General features: G+C 41.9%; 1 protein-coding gene across 3 annotated transcripts in view; it reads right to left on the bottom strand.

The window, feature by feature from the left end:
* Positions 1 to 15,492, bottom strand: part of ERG (ETS transcription factor ERG) — a 148,197-nt gene that overhangs the window by 95,231 nt on the left and 37,474 nt on the right. For all 3 annotated transcript variants that reach the window (XM_075099890.1, XM_075099907.1, XM_075099880.1), the window contains exon 2: positions 12,529 to 12,616. In XM_075099890.1, coding sequence (XP_074955991.1) covers positions 12,529 to 12,567 — 39 coding nt within the window. In that variant the 5' untranslated portion in view covers positions 12,568 to 12,616. The remainder of the gene's footprint in view (positions 1 to 12,528; positions 12,617 to 15,492) is intronic.

Below are 15,492 nucleotides of genomic sequence, written 5' to 3'. Positions count from 1 at the left end.
GGCCAGATTTTTGGAAGCTGTCGACACTCACCAGCTTCCATTGTTCCAAGTGGGAGTTGTTTGACACTCACAGCTTTTGAAGGGACAGTATTTCATGTAGGTGTCTAAATGGGATCTCTGCTCTCCAAAACCCTTTTGCAATTGCTTTTGGCTAGACTGAACATCCAGAAATATCACATCGCAAAGAGGGACATGTAAGCACTCACAGAAAGCGTATTTTAAAACTATGCATAAATAGTCCATACTCCTCCAGCCAGGAAAAAGAAACAACATTCTGTGATTTCCCCAACCAGGGGGGACAGCCAGGCAAAAAGTTCACAAACTTCAGTAAATTCATACAATGAAAACAAAAACAAAACAAAGATTCCTAATTATGTAAATGAAAACAGTGAATATTTTCAAGAATGTTACAATCTTACTTGGAGATTTCTGCCAAACCGAACAAGACATTAAGTCCATCAGATAAAATCCTGATTTCTTTAGACCAATATCAAAACAAAAGGGATGTCTGGTCAAAACTCTAAGCCATAAATTCTAGTATCAAATAAATCACAGCCAACAGAACATTAAAGATCTTCTCACCTCCTCACGTCTGAATCTTCTGAAAAGCCCACCTTGGCAGCACTAGAGTTGGCATTATTCAGTCAGCTCATCTTAAAAATAACCACAACTCATTTGGTCCACTAAAGTTCATGGAAAACCTTACAGGGTTTTTTGTTGCACCTCTCTACAAATTGCATTGTCTTCTTAAGGCTTCCTGTCCTGCAAACAGAGGCACTAGCACAGAGATTCAACTGCGATTGTTTTCCCTCTCTTCTGCTGCTTTTATTTAACACACACACACACACACAAAAAAAAAAAAAAAAAAAAAAAAAGGAGAGAGAGAACTGGTAGAAGTTCCTTACGGGATTTGGAAGAGGACATCTGCAGGCAATTTAACATGAGGGTTTGTTTCTGTGTCAGCTGGCAACCCCTGCATAACTCTGTCATGTAACTTATATGCTAAAACATGATGTAGGACAACCAGTGAGATGGGTAAATATGGCAGCACATCAGTTTTATTTGATTAAGATTTATACTTTTTCAAAGGGAGCAGCCCTGCCATAAACTGTGAAAACAAATACAACCCTGCAGCAGACAGAACGTCCCACCCTGCTGCACTCCAACAGCACTGATCTTCATCAAACCCACCTTCTGCTGCAGCCTAGGACAGTCTCTCCCTTCCTTCCAATGTAATTCAAAGAGCAACACAAAACAGGTTTTTTCAGACGAGGACGGGAATTTCTCCATTCCTTTCATGGGGAGCCATCCCTCACAGCAGCCTTCTCTTGATTCGGTAAGGATTCAGCTTATCCTCCTTTGCAGGCGACGGCAGCAGAATGTGGAAGGGCTCATGCAAGTGTGAGGCTCAGCCTGCAATTTGTGCCTCAGTTCACTGTTTCCTGCCGACTTTGAAAGGCTGTTCTGGAACATAGACTGGTATCTAAAGAGAGCTCTTGGAGATAACCCAGCTCAGAAAGTTTCCCCACTCCATGTGTTTAACTTCCTCCCAGTTAGAGGAATCTGGTCAAGTGAGGAATGCTCATCCATTCTGGTTCCACTCCTGTTCTTGCATCAGATCTTATATATTCTGACATTTATAGCCACGCACTTGAACTGAGGCACTGATTAGATTCAATTGTTAAAATTACATTCCTCACCCTTCCTCTTTGTGTGCATGCTTTGGTTTGAATTATTAGCAATTTAAAAATCAATCTTGCAGTTAAATGTTTAATGATATAAATTTCTACCGTTGCCTAATTTGTTTAGTTGTGCTTTATTAGCATGTAATAACTGAAATTGTATTTTCCTCTGTCTGTATTAATAATGTCTCTGAGGTAGCTCATAAGCTGCTAGCCGACTGGCTGCAGTTCTGGGACAACTCAGGGAGAGCTGGAAAGATTTTCTGAAGCTGTAACTAAGGAGTAGGTGGCTTCCTTTAGTTTCTCTAATTGAATGAATCTGAATTCTCAGTTGGCCTCCACTTCAAGTTTTAAACATTTTTTTGTTCATTCTTGAGTTCATTTTGAGGGCCTCTTAGTGTAAATGTTGGCCAAGGAAACTCTATTGACCCAGACTTGAAAACGTGTGCCAGCTGAGTCGATGCCACGCAGCACACTGTGCTCTGCAGTCCTTGTCCCCAGATCTCTGTGGAGAGGTCCTACAGGAGGGCCCTACAGGTCCCTGCCTGCTCACCTACACAGGTTCCTTTGCAAGGAAGCCTGGAGGCTGGGAGGAAGGCGGCTTACCCTGTCTCCTGCTGACAAGGCAGCAAGGACTGTGCCCCAGGTGTCTTCAGATGTCACCTGCAGTTCTGCTATGCAAATCTCTGCCCTGCCCTGCCATCCAGATTCAGGTCTGGGACATGGCTGTTCCTCCTCAGCCTGCCATCTACTCCCTGCTTTCCAAAGGATTACTACACTTGGGTAAAATGTCATCCTGATGTGATTATATTGCTTTTGGATTTGGAGCTAGCTTGTTTGGAAAAGGCTTGGGTGTATCCCTAGTTCTGTGTTACACATTGAGGATATGCCATGTAAGATAGGATTCAGTCCATCTCATGAAGAGCCACCTACAAGTTCCCCTGTGCTTAATGTAACCAGTCTAGAGCCTCCGTGTAAACAGTGGAAAGACAGAGGCGCTTCCCAAGGACAATTAACCCCTTCGTAATATAGGTCTCTCCCCATTCTCTGAAGAGGGAACCCAGAAACTGCTTAAACTAAACACCAACTGAATGCAGTTACAGTCAGATGAGTGTCTTGTCCAGCACATCCTCAGGCTCTCCCTGATCATTTGGCATCTTAAAGTTATCCCATCTTATTCTATTTTTCCTCCCCAGAGGGCACAGAGTGAGTGTTGCCATTTGCAACGCCAGGCCCCGTGACAGAGCAGAAAACATAAAACACAGAGGTAAAAAGGGTTACATGTTTGGGAACAAAGCTCCCTCTCCTACTCCCAGCTGTTCCCCTAGGTCCAGCAGCAACAACATTTGGTGTATGTTCAAATTTCTGCTGCAGTGAGATTACCAGTGATTTAAGCCAACATACAGCACTATGCTCCTTCTGACACCTACCCGAGAAGCGCAGGCAGTGCTCAGCCCACAGGCTGGCCGTGCTGGACACAGGATTTCTCACGTTTGCAGGATTCCTCCTATGTTATTCACAACCCTGACACCTGCCAGGTTTCTGGGTCCCTGGAAAATCTCTATATATGACCAAGGCAGTATGGACAAATAATCATGTCAGCTCATCCTGGAAGGCTCGCAGCACACAGCAGATTTATCTACCTCCTTTTGAGTGCTACTTTGCTGAATTTGAAATAGCAGGTTACACTGTCCTACCAAACTTTTACTGCTCTTCAAGGAGGTGATAATGACTGCCAGCAAGTTTATCTTTGATCCAAAGTAATCACAGACAATATGAAATATATAATGCACATGCCAAACACTCTTTCCAGGCCTCAGCAGAAGAAGAAATTGATCCCTTTCATTTCTTTAAAATAAAAAAAAAAATACAACCCAAAACCCAACCCACTGGAAGCAACAGAAGTACTGGCATAGGGATGTAAGGGATGTAATACAGTAAAACTCACCCACGTTAGTTTTGTTCAACTGTGTTGTAAATCTGGAGGGCAATGTGGATTTGCAGGATATTAAGCAGCAAAAAGCTGTATTTCAGAGCAGGACCTGGTAGTGAAGGGAGCACACTGTAGAGCCAGTTGGGTACAGGGCTCACTGGCAAGACAGACATGGGAATTTAAGGGGACAGCAGTGATCCTGTCATCCTTTCTGTTCTTCTAGGGCAGAAAGGACAGGGTGCATATTTTCAATACAAAACCCAAAATTGCACCAAGAACTGGTACAATTTAACTGCTTGAGCATGTCCAGTAGAGAGCTATGAAGATGATCAGGGGACTGAAGCATCTCCCTTATGAGGAAAGGCTGAAAGACTTGGGTTTGTTCAGCCTGGAGAAGAGAGGACTGAGGGGGAATTCATCAATACCTATAAATACCTAAAGGGTGGGTGTCAGGACGATGGGACTAGGCTCTTTTCAATAGTGCCCAGTGACAGGACAAGGGGCAATGGGCACAAGTTGGCACACAGGAAGTTCCAGCTAAACATGAGAAGAAACTTCTTTCCTGTGAGGGTGCCAGAGCAGTGGCACAGGCTGCCCCAGGGAGGTTGTGGAGTCTCCTTCCCTGGAGACATTCAAAACCCACCTGTACATGGACCTGTGCCCCCTGCTCTAGGTGTCCCTGCTCAAGCAGGGGGGTTGGATGAGATGATCTCCAGAGGTCCCTTCCAACCCCTGCCATTCTGTGATTCTCAAATGCACCTATGGTATAGAATCAGCTTTTCTTTTTAATGAAACGTGCCTGGAAATACCCAAATATTGGCTACTGGCTTAGGCAAAAGAAAAAATAATTTTCACAGCAAGACTTTGAATTGGCTTGGGGAAGAGCACTAAGAGTCTTAAAATGTCCTACAGAATAATGGGCAAAGACTTATGGCAGACAATAAAATAGCAAGTTGGTGGAAGGTATCTAATCAAACACCCATAACTGTTTATGAGGTAATGTCTGTATTAATAATCTAAAGAAGGGGATTAAAGAGCACATCAGCAAAAGCTATTACACCCTAAAGTCAACATTGGGACACCAACAGGACTGCTAAAATAGTCCAAAAAAGTCTTGAGGAGATTAGAACATGGGTAGGAAATAATGAAGTGAGATTTCAGATTTAAGTAGGATGGTTGTCAGTATGAGTATGCAATATGAGACCAAAATGAAGGGGGGAGGAGAAGAGAGAGAGAAGAGATTAATTTTTGAGCATTGTGTGCAGAGGAAATACATCACCAGACCCAAGGGAGGCATCTCATCCTGTCTGTTGGCTGCAGGAGCAGCTACCCTTGAAGTACACCTTCCAGGTCTCGGAGGTGTTACCAGGATAACAACGTGGTGATTCGTGACCAAGCAACAAGTATAGCTGAAATCAGGGCTGGATGCAGCTGCAGTGGTGACGGGGGGAAGGCTGCCTGGCCCCCATCACCTGAAACTGACTGTGACCAGAACTAATGAGGACAGGCTGCGGGATGCTTGGCAACCTCCTCTGAGCAATCCCTATAAATCTCCCTCTTTCAGAAGGTGAGGAGGAGCACAAGCAGTGTGAAATTAAGGAGTTTGGTTCTGTACAGAGCAGATATACCAAAGGCTAGTCGAAGAGGGGAGCAGGGTGGCTAAATATGAGGAAATACTTCACAATAATGAGTCATGGGGCATAATCTCTCAAGCAAGCTTAAAGATGACCCATTGTTTGGGATATCTGTGGCTAGATCAAGGCAAAATGCAAATCCAATATACATTAAACAGTAATCTCTGACTCAGTGGGAGATAATCTCTGCACATCTTTAGCACACGCACTGTATACCTCTGCACAGCTGGTCCTGGGCAGGTGGTTTCTGTAACCACTTGTAAAGGAAGGAGGAGACTGTTGTTACAGCCTTTCAGAGTCCCAAGGCTGCCCGAGCACCATGCTGGTGGAGCCCCCCAAGGCAGTCTTTCTTGCACCCCTTCCCTTCAGTGCTCTCACTGAAGCCACACACAAAAGGCATTGCCTTGGATGCATGAAACACATCACGGACACTTGGGCTAGTGGAGTGGCTGTCCCTGTCTTCTGGGATGGCCAGGACCTACGAAGGAGGAGACACCTACTTTGGCAGTGGGCTTGAGGGGAGACTTAAAGGCAGCAAACCAAGCCTGTGATTTGGGAGCCCTCTGTCACACTGCAGGCTCTAGAGCGGAGGAAGAGGAAGTAATCTTTTTACCCAAAGCCTTTTTGCCCATGTCCCAGTCTGTCTTGTTTGTCCTTCCCAACTTCTTGTAACTTCTCCCCACATTCCACTTGCCACCCTAAGTTTAGTTTCCATGACCATCCATTTTATGATTTCTACCCATCAGCAGCAGAAACATCCAGACTTAACTGTCTGACAGACTGCAGAAATGAGATTTGAACACGTCTGATGCCGCATAACGAAGGGTTAGTGTAAAGCATATATATCAGCTAGAGCATTGAAAATGCATTTGGTACTCTTTAGTTTGCTCTTTCCTGCTTATGGAAAAGATAATTTTTGTTTAAAAATGGCCTCACTTAAGGAATTATCCATGCCATTAGTCCCCAGAACAATAGAGATTAAAGTCTCTAGACCATCCCCTATCGAAATAGCATACTTTTCTTTGAACATATCATTAACACTGTTTTCCATCTGGCTGTTGGCAGCAATCTTGGATTTGCTCCGAATTGCTGAAAGTTCATCAATTATAGCACACAGAAGCCATTATCTCTCTTTTTCTTTAGCAAGGAGGTATTTGCTCAGGCAGAGAGAAGAGGTAGAGTTCAAGAGAAAAGCAAAAAAAGAAAAAAAAGAAGAAAAAAGAAAAAAGAAGAATTTACTCATGTAAACTCTATGGCAATAATTTGGTTACAATCCAGAATTCTGAACTTCTGAAAAGTAAATCAAAGTTTTTGCATATAAGGAGATTCTAGCATTCAAATACAGTAGTGATTTTGGCATTATTATAGGTAACTGATGTATGCTGTCAGAGGATGGAAATAACATGCCAGATTTTAAGCCCTGCAGTTTGGGGGTTCAGTGAACGAGTGCTGGTGCGGAGGAGTGCCATACACATTCATGATAAACTCAGTTCCTTTATTTTGTGAGAACCCAGAGTAAACCATGGCTATCGTTCAAACAAGATTTAGCAACTGTGATCAAGCTAGCATAACTGGTAAGAAGCATAGTGAAATTGAAACTGTGGTGTTATCCTGTCAGTAAAAAAAGCAGGGGAAGTGCTTTTAAACCTTTGCCAGAATAATGAGTGAAGTACACAGTGAGGAGTAAGCAAAAGGGATGGGACATACAGCTACTCAGCTTCGGGGACTGCTGACACCGATGCTTTTTCACATCTGTCACCGAGGGACATTTGTAACCCATGAGATGAGAGCCTGCATGCAGCAGTTATGCCTGAGCAGCTGTCAGGCAACAAGTTTGCAGCCCAGATAACCCACAGTAGCTTGTTCACCTCTGTGCACTGCCTCACAGCTAGAGGCCATTGCAGGCAATACGTCCATGGGGTCATCACTGATTTATACCTGTGGGAGGTTTGGCTCATTAGCCAACAAGTATCAGGAGCAGTTATTCCATATTTTCTGGAGGGGATGGGAGTATGTTATCAAATTGACTCCAGTGGTGACATACTGCGATACAGTAGTATTACATACTCCATATGGATTGCCTACTCCACTAGGCTGCAATCTGTCTGCCATTAGCTTGCTTCACATGTGACTTTGGGCAAAGCTCTTCATATCTTTGGCTCACATTTCTACACTCTCACCCTTAGCTGAGCTGCCCAAACATCATTTTATAAGCAATGCAAGAAGTGCTTTAGCAATGCAAAGAATCCACAAAGACTGGGCTCCTAGCTTAGTCAAGACCCTAAAAAGAGGTAGGAGAAAAGCCTGGCTTTATCCTCCTTATCCTGGAGGATAATAGTAATTCTATCCTCCTTCCCTTCTCGTCCCTCTTGCGCATTCAGGCAAAGACTGCATTGTGCATACAAAACTCCCAGCATAACGGAGTCTTAGATCCTATTTAAAGACTCTACAATTCCAGGAAAAATAACAGATTATATCAGACCCAGAATATGTTCCTTAATGAATAATACCGGTTAAAAAAAATCCAATTTAACCATAACACAACAGATTAGGTATATCCAGCAGCATCTCTACACTGCCACAATTTTAAATCCAACATATTCTTTGGCCAACAAAGGAGCCCTGGGATCAGGTTTTGTAATACTTCCAATGACAACATGGAATGCTGTGCCTGGAAATGTCTATGTGCCACCTAATTCATAGCCCAGGCACATAAGGGCTAAATTCAAGAGTAATTTTCTGAAACAGCTATGGAGTAATTCTTTCATTTCTTCTGAGAATCCAGGTTTTCCTTCATTGTAACATTTGCTACAAGTTTCAAATTTGGTAATGTCAGTTTGATAGATTCAGAGGCAACAACCTCGACTTACATCCACAGAACAAATGAGGTTGTATGGATACCGACCAGCTGAATTTGTCCCGAAGTGTTTGATGTCCTTTGACAATTTTTTATAAAAAATGTTCTCTTTGGTTAAGCTATTTGGGACATGAAGTGTCCCCATTTTTCAACTTCTACAAGACAAAAGATGGCTGTGCAGTCCATGAGCACCTCTGCTCAGCTTCAGCTGTTCATCTGTCTGTTCAGTCATCCCAGATCTCAAAATCATCACCAAGTAACAGAAAAATTAGACCATCTAAATACACACAGACCAAATCCTCCACTGGCATAAATCAGCCTTGATTCAATTAAAACTATACCCACTTACCCCAGGTTAGACTCCATTAAATGCAGTAATATCTTTCCCTACAAGCTGTACCCTGGACTCTTCCTCTCCCAGTTAGAGCCAAAGGAACAGCTGTAACTCATTTTTTCCTGAGAATTGGTTCCACAAAATCCCCTCAAAATGATGGCACAAGCTAACTAAAGCCAAACAAGCATTTGATCTTTGCAAATGAGGCGCTGAAAGCAGAATTTAACCCTTAAAAAAACACAAAAGTTTTATTGAATGGTCAGTATACACAAAGCATACATCGTTAAAAACAAAACATGCAAAACTCAGGTAGCATTTGCACAGTGTTTCTGTGACTACTGTTATGAGAACTAGAGTTTAATGAATAACAGGGAGGAAAAAATCGCATTAAAAAATGCGTGCAAATGCCAATTACTCTTGCCCATACAAAGAGAAAACCCAGCCACTGACTTCTTGAAAACATCTCTAACCTTTCAAGTTTGATGAGATATAACTCTTGTTAAGTTGTTTTATCTAACACCAGTCTAAGTAGCTAGATCCTTATGTAGCTTCCAAATGATGAACTGCCCAAAGCAAACTAGTTCAGACCAACAAGCAAAGGCTCAGCTTCCCAATGAAAACAGTATTCAGCACTTTTATGAACACCCCATTTGGAAAAGCAGCAAAAATGGTGTGTTTTCTCTAATTAACCCTTAGCATACATAGAATAAGAGATCCACTTTTGCTGTGTTTGAAAACTTCTATTGGTGATAAAAGGACCTTGATCCTCTGACAGCAAAGGCAAAAAACTTCCTTCATATAATGTTTAACATCGAAAATTTTATAGCTCCCAATTGAAATGACAGCCCTTTCCAGTGGCATGGGCAGGGTGAGAGGTGAGGATGAAGCTGGCTGCAGAGTCCTGTCTACAAACTCCTCTCCAGTGTGCAGACTCATTAGAGAAAACCTACTCTGGAAGAGTGACGGAATACACAAACCTTGGTATAAACATGAGGATCTTATACCCAAGCCCTTTCAGCTATTAAAAACTACCCAAATGACTGTCCAAAACCAACGTCTTCATTCTAATCAGGGATGCTGGAGGGCAAGAAATCATTTGTCTTGCTTTAAATCAAATAAACACTTATTTTCTTAGCAGTGTGCCACCAACCAAAACTAATGGTACCATTTTAAGCCTTTAACAGTAGCAAAAGTTATAAACTAGGGTGCTGATCCCACAAACCATTGGGGGCATACGCAACTTTATCAATGAGTAGTCTGTCTTATTTCAGCCCTCTCACAGGCACTAAATGTGTATGGAATTGCTCAAAGATCAGGGTCAAAATTCCCCATAGCTGGCTGAACTGGAAACAACAGTCCAAGCATATACATCCTTTTCCTGTCCACATCAAATGTTTCTTTCCTTTATGCTTGGGCAAAACACAAGGCTGTGACTCAGGTGAAACTACACCTTAGGGAGCAGCAGAAACACAGGTTAACCATATCGATTAAGGATGCTTCATTGTAGCTGAAAAATGTAAAGCTTAATCTTTAGTAGCTATGAAATGAAGCTGCCCAAACAAAATGAGGACATGCACATCAAAAGTTTCAAAACATTCCCAAAATTGGACAGGGTCTGCCTGGGTGCTGGATCCAGCTCTTACCGTTTCTCAGTCTGAAATGGAGCACAAGAGCTGGGAGGTTGGTTACATTTTCTCCTGGCAGCAGGACAGGCAGATTTTAAAATAGCACACATAAAAGCTCACATAATGCAAATGAAATGACCAGTTCTGCAAAAAAGATGTCTCTGAATATTCATATTGCCATATTCATTTATCCTTCCCATTAATTTTCTGCACATGTTCAGGCAGAAAACTTAAATCTTAAATTCTGTCAAAGTTTAGTAATTCAGACACTTCCTAGAAGCGATCTTCAAAGCTACAGCTCTAAATGTACATGAATGAAGCTGTGTCTGCTTATTCAGGAAAATAAAAGAAACAATACCATGTGACCTACCCGATGGAGTACAGTTAATTAAACAAAACCATATCAAGGACGACTGTAACGAACCCTGTGTGCCCCTTCTACCTCACCACAGCAATGAGAGATATAAAAGGCCATCACACTAAATAGTCTTTCCCATGCCCCATGCACTATACTTTCTTGTGGCTTATTTTTAAGAATGTAGTTACATCCACTTTTAAAGTCTAAATGAGCAGAGCATCCCTGGCAGCTTTCTGAAGAACATGTTTAGACCAAAGCAGACCCTAATGACAAAAACAGAAATGTGAAGGGTTTGATGTCTACTTGGCTAGCTTTCCTATCCCAAACGCAGTATTAAAGTAATTGCCTTCCTTGCACCCTTTTTCAATGTAACAGCAACTTCTGTGTGCTGTTCTGCTGAAAACGGGCTCCTACAAGTTCCCTTGAACACATCATTACAGGGGTTTTTCAGTTCTCAGCTCTCTCTCTTTTACTTGCTGTAATAAGATGCATGCACACCCGGCCTTGCCCCCTCAAACTCTAACTCCCATGGTTAAAAAAACCTAATTCAGATACCAGTTTTGGCAGAAAGCATGAAACTGAGTTCTTCCTAATGTTGTTTCTGGCGCTGTGGATACTTAGACAGCATGGAGAGGTACTAAATCCTCTTCAATTTTTTGAAGTCTTACTGGTTGAAATCCAGGTGACAAGACGTGCTGAGACAAGACTGCTTGGGCCAGGGGAGGGGTTTTTTTCTGCTCTTTTCATAGAAACAACTGAAGACCAGAAGACTGTGAATGTGCTGGGTTTTGGTAAACCTGGAGAGAGGGAAGGGACAAGGTCTCGCCCTACTTTCAGTCATCCTAGCATTTAAATACAGCCCAAAAATGCTGTAGGGAGGTATATAGAGAGCTTCTTTCTTTCAGTGCCTTTTTACATGAAAAGTGAGTTATTTAAAATAATAGTTCATTTTTACTCAGTTAAAAATGAGTTGTAAAATGAAGCTTTTCTACAGAGAGCTGCTGACTGGTAGATAGCAGATGACAGAGAAGAAACTCTGAGAAGGAAGTTGTAGAAAATGTAACTTCAAGGAACACCAGAAAGGCAGTCAGAAAGAATAAAAGATAACTTTCCATTTACAGACTGCTTAGCATGGCTGATCTATTTATTTGATTACAGAAATTTTATTATACCAATACTATTTTCAGATGGCAAAATCCATGTGAATGAGAACCATGCAGTTTCATCAGATATATAAGAATCAGATGGCTTTTCCCACCTAGGATATTGCTATATGAGTGTTTTTTTATTTTGCAAAGGAGAATTACGGTTGTCCTCTAGAAGCAGTCAGGAAACCATTTCAAAACAAAACCTCTGGATGATGAAATAGTGAGGCAGAAATAGAGTATCCCCATAACCAGTAAGGTTGTGAGGCTCAGATGCTGTTGTTTATATGCAATACCCAAAAATGTCTTGTTCTTAGCAACACAACATCAGCTACGCCTGCTAAGTGTGTCAGGTTCCTAGTCTTCAGTGAAGAAGGATATAAAAAAACACGGTAACAATAGTAATAGTAATAGCAACAATACAGTACAAACAGTACTTCACCTTCTGAAACGTAGCAAAACAATGCTGGTTTTAAGGCAATAACACAGTTCAACGTCTACACTCCTATGACTTACATAAAACTATGCACTGAATCTTTTCAAAGGGATGCTTGTTTGGCTTTGAATTTTTGCACTGTGCTCATTTTCCTTCTCCAGTTGAACTTAATGGTTGCCACTGGCTTTCATGGAGCAGAACTGGGGACGTATGAATTCAGTATTTTTCAAGTAGGTGTATTTTATTAAGCATACCAAATATTTAAGGACAATCAAGAGGGTTTAATCTTAGAAAAAGTTATTCTCAAAATATTCACATACTTCAGAGCGTATCAGTACAGGTGTCAGCAACAAAGACTGCAGGACTGACTCAGACAATAGCGTATAAATACCAAGGAATAAAGAGCCAGTGTTGTACAGTAGCACAATTTATAAACATGCAAGAAAACCTACAGTGTGTATACATATTCTTTAATTTAATGACTCTCAAAATATCTGAGGACTCAAAATAAACAGGAAACTAACCTTGATGTGAGCTGCTGGATCTGGGACAGTCTGAATCATGTCCTTTAAAAGGCCAACGTGTTTACCAGGAGCTCAGATCCCAAGGCAGCTGCATAACCAAAGAAAAAAAAGTGTCATATGATTATATTTTTAAAGTTTATTTTCAATAAAAATCTCTTATCTTTTTATAGACTGATAAGCATCTTTCCTTCCCCAGACCTCCTCAACAACCAGTACAGTTGAAGCCCTAAGACATTTCTGTTTCCATACAGTCTGTTTAGAATATATTTAATACAGGAGAAAAGAGTTGGCCCTGAAATTCTCATGGAAAATTGGTCTTTATCTGTAATGGAAGATTTTCCTGAAATAAGAACTCTGGGATGTGCTCTGCCCTGCACAGTCCCATTACTCACCCGAGGTATCAAGGATTTCCACAATCCCTTCTTCCCAATTTATAAACATACAGAAGGATTGGGACAGATCTGGAGCTGATATAAACAAGTATCATTTCACTGAAGTTGTGCCCATTTACAATAGCTGCAAATCTGGTCCAGCCGCTCAATTAACAGCACTTCAGAGCATGGATCTTCTGGGATCCCTTATCCATGTCCGGTAATAAAGTACAGAGGGGTTGGGGCAGGCAGGGTGCATTTGTCTGCATGTGCAGGGGGTGGGGGACCATTAAAATAATTTAAAATAATAACAATATGTAATGTAAATATGTAGAGTACTGCTCAGTAACTAGAAGTTCAAATAACTTCTAATAAATTGGGATCAATAAGTTAGGAAACTAGAAAACATGTGGAAAAATGTAGGAACGTGAATGTTATTTAAAGTGATCTGGCTTTTTCTCTGTTCTCCCTAAAGGCCTGGAAATTCCCATTTCTCACGCAAGAGGTTTCCTTTTGTCCATGACCTTGAACTTCTTTCAACTTTTAAAGCAGCAAGGCACTATCATGAAAAAAAAGGGGTTTTCCTCAGTGTTGGCTTTTTTTATTTCATTATCTGTTCTCACGTATACACTATCTTGCAAATCAAATTGCAGATAGCTTTCACCTATTTACTCAGAAGAAATGTTGATAGACTGACTAACGCTGAGTTGCAGCTTGCCCCAGAAGCAGTCCTCATGATGTAAGGGAACCATTTATAAACTGTGGTACTACACAGTGCAATTAAAGGTATCACCATTTAGATCTTGGTACATTTGCCCCTTACTACTTAAAGGAGCCAGCTTTGTCCTTCTTCAAGTCCATGATAATAATGTACTGAATTAGATGGCCTATTACAGAAACCCCCAAACAAGCCAAATTCTCATTTTGTACACTTTCCTCAGCTACCTGTGGATGATCGAATGGGATACCAATGTCATGGTTTCATGTGAAGATTTTTCTTTCCACAGAACTTAAGTATCTTCAAAAGCAATAAACACTTGTTCTGGTAAAAGCAAACTTTCAACAGTGATGTTGTTCAGATTTAAGTCACATAGAAACACTAACAGCACTGACACGTCTTCCAGTTCCCTTCCTCCCTTCCCTAGTAAATCCACGCCCTCCTTGTTATTAATTGGATTTATGGGATTCTTATTTTAAGCTTTCAAAACATCACACACAGGATCTGGAAGCTACTAAATTTCATTTAAACTGAACAGAAAAGTATTTTGAACCCAGTGTTAGATCACGCTTTCACAGTTTGCATACTTTCATCACTGTGTTGCCATGAGGGTACCTCACCCCCAGCAAAGAAGCCTACCCAAGAAAAAGAGGATTTGTGCCGCATCAGTGTTTATTTCTGTCTCTCTGATATCTTTTCTCAGCCTGCAAGTATGCACTGCATCTCTCCTCCCTACCCATGTATTTTACTTGGTTAAGCCAGGTGTCAGAAAAGAGGTGTGTTTAAATACAATTTGGGAAGCAACTTCTAACAACATCTAGACAAAGAGAAGGGGCTCCGACGTTCCTTACAAAGCTGGGTACCTGCAACCCTCTTTCTCCTCCAGAAATGCTGCTTGTTCCCTGCCCTGGAGACTGTCCCCTGTCCAGGACCAACTGTGTGCCACCTCACATCATGGTGGAGACAGAGCCAGCAGGACACCCAGCTCGCCCAGCCTTCTACAGCTCAGAGAGCCACTGAGCTGGAAATGCCTGACGGCAGTGCAGGGACTTCTGCCTCCCCTGAGCTTTCGCTGCCTGGGTGGTTCACCCAACAAAAGCAGAATTTTGCACTTAGGAAGCATGTGCTGAACTCAGAGGTGTGGACTCCCTTCCAGAAATGCCCTGTGTCATGCTGGGGTCGGAAACAGACTTTTCTTTCAGACCTCAGAGTTGCTCGAAGCTATTGGGGTTTAGAAGTTGTCTGAACTATGCCAGGCCCGTTCATATCACATCTTTTCCCAGAGAAGACAGATTCTTTATAGAAGAGAAGATGATGGAGAACATTTGCAAACCAGTTGCCAGCTCTACACCACATGTTATAGGAATCAAAGACAAGCAAATGTTAGCCATATAAGTTGGAAAGATGCATATGCAACTGTTCTGGCCATTTGACTTTTCCCCTGTGCTGCTTTGTAGCAGTGACCCTAAAAGGGGGAATTTTGCTTTAAACTCAACCTTTGGTAGTGTACTCTTCCTTCTCAACTGGGTATTCATTTAGAGCTACTCTAATGTGGGACATGTCCTGGTTTGCAAGGGGCATGACTTTTGCCTTTTTACTTAAGGAAATCATTGTTAAAAAAAACTGTGACAGTTTTCCTTGCTTTTTCCAAACAGAAATATAATTTTAATTATTTCAGCTCCACCTTTACTGGCTGGAATTGGAGGCTTCCAGACATCTGGTACTAACTTGCTGAACCAGATGGTATTTATTGCCAGAACCTCCTCCACCCCCACCCCAAATTTCATGCTGGTCATGTTTGTGCTTGACAGTCTGTCACAGGGGCTGCACGTGGCTGTAGATTTTGCCCTGCATCCCCTGACTAGCATGACTCTA

Source organism: Phalacrocorax aristotelis, chromosome 1 (genome assembly GCF_949628215.1).
Source record: "Phalacrocorax aristotelis chromosome 1, bGulAri2.1, whole genome shotgun sequence".
Lineage (NCBI taxonomy): Eukaryota > Metazoa > Chordata > Aves > Suliformes > Phalacrocoracidae > Phalacrocorax > Phalacrocorax aristotelis.
Note: the sequence above shows the minus strand (reverse complement) of the source record. Positions and strands in the feature narration are given on the sequence as shown.